The sequence below is a fragment of the Apiospora aurea genome, assembly GCF_038362705.1.
Source record: "Apiospora aurea strain CBS 24483 chromosome Unknown utg000005l_segment0_segment0, whole genome shotgun sequence".
Classification (NCBI taxonomy): domain Eukaryota; kingdom Fungi; phylum Ascomycota; class Sordariomycetes; order Amphisphaeriales; family Apiosporaceae; genus Apiospora; species Apiospora aurea.
The window spans coordinates 4,096,916-4,110,650 of NW_027117392.1; the positions used below are offsets into that span (position 1 = coordinate 4,096,916).

Below are 13,735 nucleotides of genomic sequence, written 5' to 3' on the forward strand. Positions count from 1 at the left end.
GCGAGGATCATATCATCGCGGGGCTACAACGCGCTGCCACTTGCCAATAGCACCGATTTCCCAGCCAGACCTAGGTTAGCCCAACCATACCCATAACAGGCCGACTCTTTTCGTCTTTTCTTTGCATGAACGGCACCAGCGCCAGAAGAAAACTGTTGTCTTGGATACAGTTTTGTTCTGATCGGCACCGGACCCCATTTCCAATAGGCCTCAGCCTCTCGCAATTGTTTTCTCGGTTCCTGTTTCAATGGAAATCAACCAAACCATTGAATGGCTTGGCTCGAACTGCGAGTCGCCTCGTTGGGCGAGCTTCGCCGGATCAAACATGTTTAATGTCGCCCTCTCCCGTCTTGCCTAGGTACTCGACGCCAGTCATCCCACCTCTAACCCGTTACCTAGAGCCGGGCACAGGGAATGCAAGAAATGCATTGTTAATTCTCTTCATTATTAGAACTGCCACTACTAGAACCGCGATTATGTAGAAATACGCGAATGCGCTACTCGCGCCCGCGCCACCAGCCTCACCACCAGCCTCAAACAGAATATCACGCTCGCAAGCTCGCATGATATCCTGTTTTTACTTGAGGTAATCTGGGAAATGCCAAATTGCATCTCGACAATCTCCTTGGAAATTGCCATAAGCAGCTGGCACATAAACGTTGCTAGTATGGACCCTTGATCGGAAAATCTTCCCTGTTACTCCGTCTCCACTAAATTTCTGAGTCGCCCCAAGCGGCTGGGATGGGAATTTTCAGATTCTTAGGTACAGTTTACCTGCGAATCGATACACCATTATTGAACAGCATCGACAACACAGCCAACCGTGGGCGCATACCGAAGACAGTGTGATTCATATCAGCATAGGAACTGGTTCTAGAGACCTACTCAACTATTATGTCGAGCGACAATGCCGCAGTTGCGGCGCCAGCAGCGCAGGCGCAGTCACAACAACACCAACAGGAACAGGCCTTGGGAATGCGCAAAAACGGTATGCATTGCACCAACCCGTTCTTCTCTTTAACCAGTGTACTGTCGCTAATACAATTTTACAGGGAAGCAATGGCACGCACCACGTAAGGCGTTCCGGCCCGGCTCAGGTCTTACTACTACTTCGTTCGAGAAGCGACAGTCCGCCCGTGTGGCTATCGCCGCGATGAAAGCCAAAGAGAAGGAGATGAAAGAGGAGAAAGAGGAAGAGAGACAGGTTCGTTCACTTCATGTAGCAAACGAGTCTCGTATTTATGCTGACGCTTACTCGACTCAATTAGCGCCGTGTACAAGCTATCAAGGACAAGAGAGCTGCCAAGGAGGAGCGCGAGAGATACGCAAAGATGGCCGAGAAGATGCACAAGAAGAGAGTTGAGCGGATGAAGAGGAAGGAGAAGAGGAACAAGCTGCTGAACTCTTGAGGCACCTAACCCATGGCAGACTGTTCGAATCAAGACGACGGGAGCCAGCCAGGAACGGCCCATCACTCCTCTTGACTGGGGGGCCGTCGAGGTAGTCCTTGGGAAACCAGTACCTCCGTTGTCCCCTTTGCTGCAAGGACCGACGTTCAGCTCACCCATGGCTGACGCAGCCGGCGAAATGCAATCTTGCACTTCAGGTTTGTTACCTTGCGTTTGGTCGGGATGTTAATGATACCCGCGTGGCTTCGACCACGGAAAATGCGATATATTCAAAAGAGGGTAGGCGAGGTTTTGCGAAACCCTAGAACACCTAAAATCCATTGATGCCTACGAGAAATGATGTCAATGAGGGTCGGAGTCAAGCTGGCCTGGTTGGTATGTTGATAGGACGCCACCCAACCTTTCTGTGCTACTTCCGAAATGCAAGTTTTACCCATCATGTGGTCTAGTCGCGGTTCAATGCGATGGTGCAATCCCCTGTTACCCGACGTGCACTTAATGAGTACCGAGTTATTATTAGGATTCGCTGTCTCCATGTAGAACACATCAAATTTACTTGTTGCTGTGGCATGTGGCGCCCGGTGGTCTGGGACCAGACAGACCCTTGTACCTCCTAAAACAGTACTTACCTCGAGCTACCCTCTTTGCCGTGTACCACCACCACGACCCTCGTTTCAGCTATCGTTGTGAACGGAGACGACAACACATCCATTGACAGCAAAGACGTTGGCTGTTCGGAATTAGATGGGTAGTCTCTCGCCAATCAGCTCACTGCTCGATTTCCCACAGGGCCCAGGGGGAATGCGCCTTCCGAGGGCCGGCCCAATCGAATCATGTCGAACAATGGCGCCGCCCTCGAACTGTCGTCTGCCAGGTCGGCTTCTCCACGGCGACCTGGACATCGGATGAGCCGCTCAATCACAGATGCTTCCGCGCCAACTAAGCATCGCCATGGACACCAGCATTACCACTTACCGCACCTCCATCAGCGACGTAGCCAGCGTGACCGCAGCGATCGGGTGCCGCAGTCCGCCGCTCCGACATTACAAATGCCAGCACGCGCGTCACTCGACATCCCCTTCCCACGCTCCGAAGGCGTCACGCCATACATTTTGAGCAGTGCCGAGCAGAGCCGCAGAGCCAGCATGCTCCTACAGGGGAATGAGGACATTGGAACATTGGCTACGGCCGCGGCTGCGGTGAAAGAGAAGCAGCTACGGGTGGAGAGAGATCGTGCTGCCTCACGCACAGCGTATGTTGCCATGATAGCGCCGGATGCCCCATGTTGGCGTTGTTGCTAACTTGATCGAAATAGGGGTCTGAAGAAATCTCTTACCGATCTCAATACATTCTCAAACGACACGATGCGCCGCCTCGACGACACATACTATGCCGTCCTGGAGAAGCTGAGCACGCTGCAGAGCACCCTTGTCGCCATGAAAGAGTTGGCGTGCATGTCGCAAGAAATGAATGAGGTCTTCAAGAAGGATTCCCTAGAGTTGGTGACAGAGGTCGAAACCCAGCTCGACTCATTCGGCCAGTTCGACGAACAGGAAGAGCGCATAGAGGCTCTAAAGGGCCGCATCCTGACGGGCCGGCAGAAAGTGCAGAGCTTGAGCGAGCGTATGGATCGCGTCCATCGTCGGGTCGAGAACTGGGAAAGGGCCGACAAAGACTGGCAAGAGAGGACGCGGAAGCGCCTTCGTATCGTCTGGATCATCACATCCATCATGCTGTTCGTTGTCATCGGTGCATTTTTCACAGCCCAGTATGGCCCTTCCGTGGATGTGCCTGCGCTATCCGACATCGTCTCGGACTCCATCCCCGACGCCGTGGTCGACTTCGTATCGGGAAACAAGCAGAGCGAGAACATGTCCGTGCCTGCGGGTATTGCGAATACGACCAGAGCGTCCGATCACTTGGGGAGGAAGTGAGGGCCGCATTGAATCGGACGAGACACGAGGGCTCACCAGCAGACGAAGCGGTCCTACGGGCCTTCGATGAATTATAGCGCTGTCTTGATTGGCGTGTTTGGTCGGCGGCTACTTGACTTCCCTTATATTCACTTACGACAATGGCATGATACCCAACTGTTCACTATAGGCTTTCCTTTCATGTACATATGCGTCCCCTATACCATGTAATTATATATAACACCCATAGCTGAAGAACTTGTTCGAGAGCCTTCCACCGCCTGGCCAAGACACAAACATCTGGAATTGGCTTTGCTCAAACAGAAAGTAGCCAGGGGCAGGCAGGAGATGAGTGCACGGATTCGTAAGTACTCAGCCACTGAGGCTGTCGTGTCATTTTCAGCTAAAATGGCCCAAACTCGACGGTACATTAGGCGGACATTACAGACCACCAATTGCATCTACCCAGTGGGCGCATATGATTGCATTTTGTTTCTCTCTTCCATATCTCGTTCCCCGAGGCGGACTAGAAACCTACCTGAGCGCCCCCTCGTCGTTTTCCCACGTTCCCAGGGTCTTCGGGTTCTTATACATACATGTATGCCCAACTCCCGACTTCGAATGCGCATATTCATTCCTTCATTCCATTCGAGTACATAACAAGAATACCGGGGACGAAGCCCATTGGCTGCGTTGGCATACATGTACCAGGTAGGTAGGTAAAGTAACAGATATGTCAAGTCTGTCTACCTGCGTACATGCTTATCGTGTTAATTATGTAGATGTGTAGTAAGGTGTAGTGCAGTGCAGGCAGGCGGTGCCCGCGGGCACCGCCTGGCCTTATCAACAATTATCTATGTTAGCCTTTGAGCAGGTATCCGTACTTCTGTCAGGCTTACATACCTACATAGGCATGGTTTGTTGCACTTGAAGTAAGGCGTCCAACCGACTCAGCTGGCCCACATACTTGGAATTGATTTGGGCCATGTTTTGAAACGGGCGACGTCATGCCTGGTCACGGCTCCGAGCTATTCACGGCCGACACGCGTCGTCATGGGCAGTGGTACCAAGTGACTCTGACTCCAACAGCCGCCAAGCAGCCAAGAGGGAGAGAAGGGCGCCTAATGCTCATCGCTATCAACTTTTTCGGTGGCTTGTGCCGTGATAGTCCTTGATGCCCGGATCGAGAGGCAGACGAGTTGAACAAGCCACGCTGCCGAATCCGGGACTACGGCACTACGGCACTGAGTGCCCAGAATGATTGGGCGCTAAAGGCAGTCATTTCTCTTCCACGCTGTGCCATGGTGGCTCAACAGCCCTGGGAATTGGGAGGGGGTGAAACCCTGCTCCTGCGCGCCCATGGCATGCATTTGAGTTCGTCAATAAGAGCAAACTCCCCTCGTCGCCTTGCAGCGACGGCCTAGGCCTAGTATTCCGCTCTATTCTTCTCTCTCGAGTTCCCGTTTTTGCTGGCAGATATCGTTCCCTACATTCTACTCGCCTGGCGAATCGGTCCTATTGCTTGACTTTGCCTCGGAGTGGCCATTGAGTGCACTGTACGTACCTACACGTGAGAGGCCAGGTAGATCGATCAACAAGATTGAAGACCCCCAAAACCCCGCCATCGACGGCCAGCTCTGATCTTGGGGAGAGACTAAAACCGCTGTACCTTGCCAGGACCAGACGTCACCAAACGCATGTAAAGCAAAGCCGCCCCTTACCGATACGACACCACCACCGTCCAGACTTGCAGCTGCCGTATGAACTTTACCTGCCGGGGCCACCTACATACACGCATTTAGTTCAGCAAGCCAATATTGTCGTTGTTCTCTTTTCACACCTTCTGCATTCTCTACGCGCCCTCGACCATGTCTTCTGCGAACGGGACATCGACGGCGGGCGACCCGCCTGCGCAATCGGAATCCACGCCGGCGCAGCCTCCTGTTGAGAAAACGACGCGGGCGCAGAGTACTAGGTCAATACCGCCGCCTGGCCAGACGCTGACGGGGAAGCAAGAACATTGTATGTTGGTAGAACACAAAGAAGGAGGCCGGCTCTGGGGCTGACGCCCCCGAACCGCATCGCATTTGGGCCGGCGAAACTGACACCGCGATCCTGCAGATCTCAAGCGGGAGCTCATTTCAGAGCAAGTTGCCTGGGAAATCAACGAACTCAACTCGCCTACAGCCTTGCGCCGCTTTGGCGCACCGTTTAGCTCGCCTCTTGGGGAGGTTTCGCCTCTGGATTCCGAGCTGCCAATCTTGCGGTACATTTTTGTACATCATGTTCGCGAGTTCCCTTTTTCTGGACAAGGCGAAGGAAAAGGAATTTTGGCAGGACAAGTTGCAAAAGGTAGGTCGAAGGCGGCTCATCTACTACAACGAAGCGCTGCGGATCTAACCATGTGCCATGTGTGCTAGTTTCTCGAATCCTTTGCGAGCAAGAACATTTCGTCGTCCGAGGACCGATTGGAAGAGACCAAACGTCGCAAACTTGCTGTAAAATGCAGGAAGGTCGTCGAGTTGATGATGGTGTCCGGTGTGCGTACAGCCTCGGGTTTCGAGGAGCGAATAAGATTCGCCGAGATGGAGATCGTGGATCGTGATGCCATTGATACCGGCATGCTGAATTCTTTACCCGAAGGCAACTACGTCAACGGTTGGGACGTGAACGTCGCAGGTGTGCGCATCACTTCGGTCAAGAGGAAAATCAGGTCGCACAAGCATGCTGTATGTTCGAAACCCGGCCATCTCAAGGGCACGCCGCTGACTGCTAGCAGGAATTCTTACTCCGCGTGAAAAGGAAATCGGAGCTAGAGCATTTTATCGGGAGGCGGTACGGTGATTTCAGCCGGCTGCACAAACAGTTGCGGATCGAGTTACCTGGAAAGGTCCTACCGCCGGTGCCCAAGAAGAATAAGTCCGACACAGCAGCATCGTCAATCTTGGGGCGCATGACGGATGGTGGTGGTGACTCTGATGCGTCCTCCCAGTCGTCTGTATCGACGATGCAAGCTGCTGGCGAATCCGGCAGCTTAAGGGACTCAATGAGGAACCTCACCGTGCGCGACCACCGCCGCAATCTATCCGCAGCGTCACTGGGAAGATCTCCACGATCTTCTCCTCGCCCTAGCACGGACGGATCATCGAGCCCAGTACCGAGCCCGAAGACTGCGGTAAGTGGCATCCAGAATTTTAAACTCCCATATATACAGCAGATGACCAATCGTTACAGAACGCGATGTTGTGGCGCGAAAACCAGAGAATCTCCCTGAGGGCATTCTTGCGGTCCTTGCTACACGATCCCCAGATAGCCCAGACGAAGGCGATGCAGGAGTTTTTGACTCGCGATACCATGACTCCATCTGATGACGATGTATTTGATATCATGCGTCGCAAAGCCGTCGATGAGAGGCGGGTCGAGGAACAAAAACAGTTCTACGAGATCGCCAGGAAGCGAGCTGCCGAACTGGATGTCTATATGGAACAATTCCGCCAAGACATCGTTGAACGGAACGGCCTAACAATGCTTTTCCAAGAAATTAAGGACAAGGAAACCATACAGGATCTGAGTATACAGTACCAGAAGTTCGCCGAGTGGCTTCGGATCGAGGTTGCTGCGACGGTATATCATCTGTTCCTTGCGGAGGATAACTCGCCCGAACTGTTTGCGCAAATGAAGAGGATTCATTCTTTGATCCCTTACACTCTTCTGAAGAACGCCATTAGGATCGCAAACCCCGCCGCTGTCATGGCCAGTGTTCTCGATCTTTTCCTTGCACAACCGTTCGGAAGTCGGTCACTGATGCAGCGAATCTTCTCGGCGGCGCTCAACGACGGCATTCGTCAGTTTCAGAAGAATATTGACGCTGTCGCTGCTAAGATAGGAGATGACGTGTTTGTGAAGAAGCTGAAAGCGTTCACGGAAGCAGACGAAACGGTGAAGCTTTCGATCCGGGAGGAGGCCATTGCGGATGACGTCGATCTGATCGTGGCCGTGTTGCGGTCGGAGTTGATAGAGCCCCCGCTCACTCCTGAACAGATTGGAAGACTCTACAATGCCTACGTTGCCTTCAACAATGCCGTCGAGAACGTTGATGAAGAGCTAAAGCAAGGAGCACAGCTGTTCTCATACCTGAAGCAACTGCTTAAGCTTTATACGCGACAGCGTGACAAGGCCATGATGCTTCATATGATTGAAGAACCGGTCACCTTGCAGCTACTACGAGATCTGTTCACGATCTTCTACGAGCCGCTTGTGCGGGTCTACAAATCTGCCAATGTATACAACAGCATTACGGACTTTTCTGTATTTATGGATGACATGATACAGGTAAGCACACACGCACACACGACCCAATAACCATTTCCTCCATGATACTGATACAAGTCACAGGTTGTCGAGAAATGCCGAGAAGATGATGCTTCGGCGGATCCGAACCAGACAGTTCAGGCATTCATTGACCTTTGCCAAAGACACGAGCATAACTTCTACAAGTTTGTGCACGAAGTCCACACCCACGACAACGGTCTCTTTACGCAGCTCATGGGTTGGATAGAAGGCATCCTGGAATTCTTGCGCAAGGGGCCGGCGGCTGGTTCGCTGGATGTCAATGCCTTGTTTGAGGGCGGTGTTTCAACTGGCAAGGTGGACAAGGAGAAGGCTATTACAGAGATCAACAACCTAATCGCGTGGCAAGAAGCTCGCAAGAAGTGGCACCACGACAAGACGCGGCAGAAAATGGCAGCCGAAGGACAAGTGAGCGTGGACGCGCTGCCTGGTGTGGCGAGCATGCAAGCGAGCGACTTTGGGCTCAACAACATGGACTTGGAAGTGATGGGGTACGATGAAGACTCGGAGGACGAGGCCGAGGAGGAGCTGCAAGACGAGCTCGACCCGATCGAGGCCGAACGGCGGCGCAGAGCCAAGAAGCAAGATCGGCTTAGACGTAACGCGGGAGAGCCGGTCAAGCCCGAGGTCAGCGAGGTGCATCATCTGAAGGAGAATTTCCTGCAGATGCTCAGGCAGGTGCTTTCGGATTAACGAGAACGGTTGCATGTTTTACATAACATATTTCGGATGTCATGTGGTAAAAGGGACAAGGCTCCCGGAGGATAATGTGGAAGGGGGCGGGTGCGTAGAGTGGTCGAACATACCCACTCATTTATATATATATATATACCATTATTATAACGCCTACATTTGTGTGCTACAGAGGATCGAACCGAGCGTGTGTTGTTTGTTCTATCGGAATGAGGATCTAGCCATCGTCACATGATATTGTTCCTTCAGTGTTTGGAGTCTCCAGCTGTCGCCACTTGCAGGACCATGGCAGGGGGTACTTGGCAGGTTAGCAAGTATCGCGCTGTCACGCCGGCACAGATACAGAAGGAGACGACATTGCGACCTGCTGAATGGTCGGTCGATCGCCAAGATACTAGATAGTAAGTAGTTGTTCCCGATCGAAGACGATCTCCCAGCACGTTGAGCCTTCCAGAGGCACGTGCAGTGGGGGAGGGGGCGGCACGGAATGAAAGTGGTGTGCAGTAGTAATGAGGTCGGCATATTGTGGGCCGGCCGCTTGCTTCTGCGTTTCTGCGTTTCTGCGTTTCTGCGTTAGCCGAGGAAGAGTAGGCCAGTAGTCAAGGCATATAGGCCGCTTCCCATTGGTCAGTCCCCAGTTTCTCCAAAGCACCCGACAGCTTTCACCACCGGCAAGGCCAAAAGTTGGAGGCATCATCACTTTTTCCCTCCTTCGAACATTCAATTGCTTCGATCCGATCTTGCCCATCCCGGATATCGGAACTTGCAGGACAAGAGCCTCAACTCCGTCTGATCCTTCCTGGGTGCCGCCTCTTTTGCACATCTCCCCTCTGCCGCTCTGCCTCTGTCCACGCCGCGCTCTTTTGTCTCATCCACACACCTCGATTGATCGCAAATCCTGTTGTTCACCATGGCTTCTAGAATGGCGATGAGGAGACTGACTCCCGGGTCTGCCGTATGTTCCCACTCTTTTTGGACCGTCTTCTGCTGCACCAACGCCTGCCCTCGCCTCGCAATCGCTGCGCAATTATAATCGTGTGCCTTGCCGTGCCATGGAAACAGAACCCGCTGCTAACCCGTTGCTTGGCATTGTAGTTCTCACGGACCGCAAAGCTGCAGGCTAGGACCTTCTCGTCGACGCGACCCGTTTGTACGTATACCCAGCAGCCCGACAGTCGGCGGTAAGACAAAGCAGCTAATTCGGTGTGTCCCTAGCTCAAATCTTTGCCAACCAACCTTTGCGAGCAAAGGAAGCGTCGGCTCATGTTAGCAGCAAGTATCCCGTCATCGTAAGTCGACCAACGAAAACCCGGGACTGTCGAAATTCAGGAGCTTTGTCGTTGACATGGCCGTGCTCTAGGATCACCATTACGATGCTCTCGTTGTTGGCGCTGGCGGGTCTGGTCTGCGAGCTGCCTTTGGTCTTGCCGAGGCCGGCTTCAACACTGCCTGTATATCGAAGCTCTTCCCCACAAGAAGTCACACAGTTGCCGCTCAGGGTGGTATCAATGCCGCGTTAGGAAACATGCACGAGGACGACTGGAGATGGCACATGTACGATACCGTTAAGGGCTCGGATTGGCTCGGTGACCAGGACGCGATTCACTACATGACCCGAGAGGCCCCCGCCTCCATCATTGAGCTCGAGAACTACGGCTGTCCTTTCTCGCGAACTGAAGATGGCAAGATGTCGGTACCCCCTCGCGTGATCGGAAAATGTAGACGAGGCTGACAAACACACCAGTTACCAGCGTGCTTTCGGTGGTCAGTCCCAGAAGTTCGGCAAGGGTGGCCAAGCCTACCGATGCTGTGCTGCTGCCGACCGTACTGGCCACGCCCTGCTCCATACTCTCTACGGACAGTCCCTCCGACACAACACCAACTACTTCATCGAGTTCTTTGCCATCGATCTGATTATGGAGGATGGCGAGTGTCGTGGTGTGCTGGCTTACAACCAGGAAGACGGTACGCTGCACCGATTCTTGGCTCAGAACACCGTCCTGGCCACCGGTGGATACGGTCGTGCTTACTTCAGCTGCACATCGGCGCATACTTGCACTGGTGACGGTATGGCTATGGTTGCTCGTGCTGGTCTCCCCAACCAGGATCTTGAGTTTGTCCAGTTCCACCCGACTGGTATCTACGGAGCTGGATGCCTGATTACCGAAGGCTCTCGTGGTGAGGGTGGCTACCTGCTGAACTCGGAGGGTGAGCGATTCATGGAACGTTATGCCCCTACTGCCAAGGATCTGGCATCTCGCGATGTCGTCTCGCGCTCCATGACTCTGGAGATTCGGGATGGACGTGGCGTTGGTCCCGAGAAGGACCACGTTTACCTCCAGCTGAGCCATCTTCCTGCCGAAGTGCTCGCTGAGCGTCTGCCCGGTATCTCTGAAACAGCCGCTATTTTTGCCGGTGTCGATGTCACGAAGCAGCCCATTCCCGTGCTCCCTACTGTCCACTACAACATGGGTGGTATCCCAACGCGATACACCGGTGAAGTTCTTACAGTTGACGAGAGCGGAAACGACAAGGTTGTCCCTGGTCTTTTCGCTTGCGGCGAGGCTGCTTGCGTTTCCGTCCACGGTGCTAACCGATTGGGTGCCAACTCTCTCCTGGATCTTGTTGTCTTTGGCCGTGCTGTTTCGCACACCATTCGTGACAACTTCACGCCGGGTGCTAGCCAGAAGCCTCTCAGCGCCGATGCTGGTGTCGAGTCTATTGAGGTCCTGGATCAAATCCGCACCTCGGAGGGGCCCAAGAGCACTGCCGAGATCCGCCTTGCCATGCAGAAGACCATGCAGACGGATGTCAGCGTTTTCCGAACTCAGGAGAGTTTGGACGAGGGCGTCAAGAAGATTCGCGAGGTTGACAATATGTTCCCCCAGGTTGGTATCAAGGACCGCAGCATGATCTGGAACTCAGACCTGGTTGAAACCCTTGAGCTGAGAAACCTGCTCACTTGCGCGTAAGTACATACAAGCCCTTATATTAAGAAAGTCAGCACACTGATGAATGCCATTGCAGTTCCCAAACGACAGTCGCTGCCGCCAACCGCAAGGAGTCCCGAGGTGCTCACGCCCGCGAGGACTTCCCCGAACGTGACGACGAGAACTGGATGAAGCACACTCTGACGTGGCAGAAGAACCCCCACGGCAAGATCGACCTCGGCTACCGACGTGTGATTGGCACTACGCTCGATGAGAATGAGTGCAAGGCTGTACCGCCGTTCAAGCGTACCTACTAAAGTGGTCGAGTGGGAAGACTAGTGGCGAGCGTGGACTTGTAATGAAATGGGTACGGCAATGCAAGAGATGTGGTATGGAGAAACAGGCATTATTATATCCTGGTGGGTGGCATAAAGCCGGGTAGAAGTGTCGAGAGGAAAGCTTTGGCGAACTTATTTAGTTTCAGCCGTTGATCATTGTATCCTAGGCTTGCTTTTCATGGCGCATCTTGTACATAAGGAAGAGTGCATCTGCGCTTTTTTGTTTGGTTCGAAAAGATTTCTTACACGATGGGTTGGTACTGTGCGCCTCACAAGTTTGAGTCCAATATGGTAAGTACTTATCATATCGACATGGCTATGGCGTAACGACGAAGGCCGACCCGTACCTACCTAAGATGGATCTGAGTAGAAGCGATGTGGACACAATGGCTTCTGAGCCGAGCTTTGGCACATCTTTCTATAACATGACTTGATCTACTTATTATTTTACGTCTGGCTGGCTTATTATAATATTTTGCCGTTTCGTGGCACGAGGTTCAAGCTGCCCACATGCATGCACGCTGTTGCCGGCTTACGATTTTACGATCGGTGAATAACATGGATATAACTGACTAACTGTATGTAAAGTAAGGTGATTTAGGAATTCCCGATAGAAATAGGACTAGCCAGCCATTCAAGCGACGCCAGCCAGTGAGGCAATGCGCCCAATCCTAGCATGTTTACCAAGTAGTTACAGTATACTCTGTATGAACCATGGAATCCGGTTCCCGTCAGCCCCGTCAGCCCGTGTCTTGCTTCTCGGCCTGGCACTGCGGCTAACGGCAATCTGATAACTGAGTCGCCCGCCTCGTTGTGGAACAGGATGAAGCACGGGGCATCGATCTCTGCTGGCGCGCAAACTGGAGACGCGTCGAGGCAAGGGGGCAGGCAGGGCTATCCAACCCCCCTTGTGCATCGTGATACGGTGGGGGGGGGGGGCAGGCGATTCCGTCATGAGTGGCCAAGAGACATGCCCAACGGCGGGACGGGCGAGAGCAAAGAAGGAAAGAAAAAGAACAACAGAAGCTATTTGATCGATTTGTTTCGTTTTCTCCGAACGAGGCGGCAAGGGGGTATGATGAGGCTGTCTTGGATCTGGATTGTTTACTTTGGCCAGTTTGACCAATGAAAGACGCCACTGGTCAGGATGCATCTGGTGAAGAATTCAATGTTATGCGCCTGCATGTTATTAATTTCAAAAGTGCGCTTTGAAGGGAGAGGGGTCGTGTTGAAGATGAATGGCCAGCTGGTAGTGTATGCATTGCATTAGTTATGTAGTGTCGACACCAGCTTTGGCCCTACAGTGAAGCATGCCGCGTCTGTCATGACATCAAGTATGTGTATGGCCAGCCAATGGGAATAGCGGCGAATAACACCGACGACGAGCCACAGTAGTAGTACCCTACACACTACAGACACAACAACCTATGGCACCAAGTATGGAGAGACACTACCCTAAGTCCATGTAGGTACAGAGATAGTTCGTCACAACCTGACAACCTTATTAATGTCAACACCCAGACGCCCCCTCGTGCCCAGTGGTGATCAAAATAGATCTAGCCGTTGAACGCGTCTCATCTCATCAATCAGTGTCGAGCCGGAAAAGCAAAGGAAGTATTGGGAGTAGTTGGCGTTCTTTTTTGCCCTCTCGTGTTTCTCCGCGAGCCCACCGATGCGGCTGGCCTGCCCGCTTTGTAGATTACACTGCCCATATATGCAGGAACCGGGGTGAGGGTTGCGAGTTGGTGGTTGGTGGTTGGGAACAACACTTGTACCATCGCGCGCGGCTTTCCATGGCAACAATTGCGAGCCATCTGAGAGTCTGTTTGGGATACTACCTAATCGGGCGCCCTGCTGGCCAATGAACGCGCCTGTTTGGAGCAGTTTATTTGTGCAAATCAGTTTTCCACAGACCATGCCGGATCGGGCAAGGCGTGAGACAGCTTAATTGCATCTTTTCCATGCGGCGGACTGGAGACGCGACTTGGTGACGGACAGGGGTCTTTCTTAGGCTTCTTACTCACTAGTCTAGTCTTCTTATTAGTCTCGTGAGTGAGCGAGTGGGCGGGGACGAGTCGACGACCCATGCCCATGCGCTTTTC

At 53.0% G+C, this 13,735-nt stretch overlaps 4 protein-coding genes across 4 annotated transcripts; all 4 read left to right on the top strand.

Annotated features, from left to right (window-relative positions):
• Positions 1-903: 903 nt before the first annotated feature.
• On the top strand, positions 904-1,409 carry PG986_007823 (uncharacterized protein; the record flags this gene model as incomplete). Its single annotated transcript, XM_066844045.1, has 3 exons — positions 904-988; positions 1,053-1,204; positions 1,269-1,409. Coding segments are annotated over 3 exons (378 nt in total), but the record flags the coding sequence as incomplete, so codon positions are not given.
• Positions 1,410-2,242: 833 nt separating this feature from the next.
• Positions 2,243-3,343, top strand: PG986_007824 (uncharacterized protein; the record flags this gene model as incomplete). The annotated part of the gene is made up of 2 exons (XM_066844046.1): positions 2,243-2,661; positions 2,725-3,343. 2 exons carry the CDS (start codon positions 2,243-2,245, stop codon positions 3,341-3,343), a joined length of 1,038 nt encoding a protein of 345 aa, XP_066700158.1.
• A 1,847-nt stretch (positions 3,344-5,190) lies between these two features.
• On the top strand, positions 5,191-8,365 carry PG986_007825 (uncharacterized protein; the record flags this gene model as incomplete). The annotated part of the gene is made up of 6 exons (XM_066844047.1): positions 5,191-5,344; positions 5,444-5,598; positions 5,743-6,051; positions 6,102-6,497; positions 6,632-7,654; positions 7,718-8,365. The coding sequence occupies 6 exons, from the start codon at positions 5,191-5,193 to the stop codon at positions 8,363-8,365; spliced, it is 2,685 nt and encodes an 894-aa protein (XP_066700159.1).
• A 910-nt stretch (positions 8,366-9,275) lies between these two features.
• Positions 9,276-11,612, top strand: PG986_007826 (succinate dehydrogenase flavoprotein subunit; the record flags this gene model as incomplete). Its single annotated transcript, XM_066844048.1, has 4 exons — positions 9,276-9,320; positions 9,726-10,054; positions 10,110-11,333; positions 11,393-11,612. 4 exons carry the CDS (start codon positions 9,276-9,278, stop codon positions 11,610-11,612), a joined length of 1,818 nt encoding a protein of 605 aa, XP_066700160.1.
• Between the last annotated feature and the right edge of the window lie 2,123 nt (positions 11,613-13,735).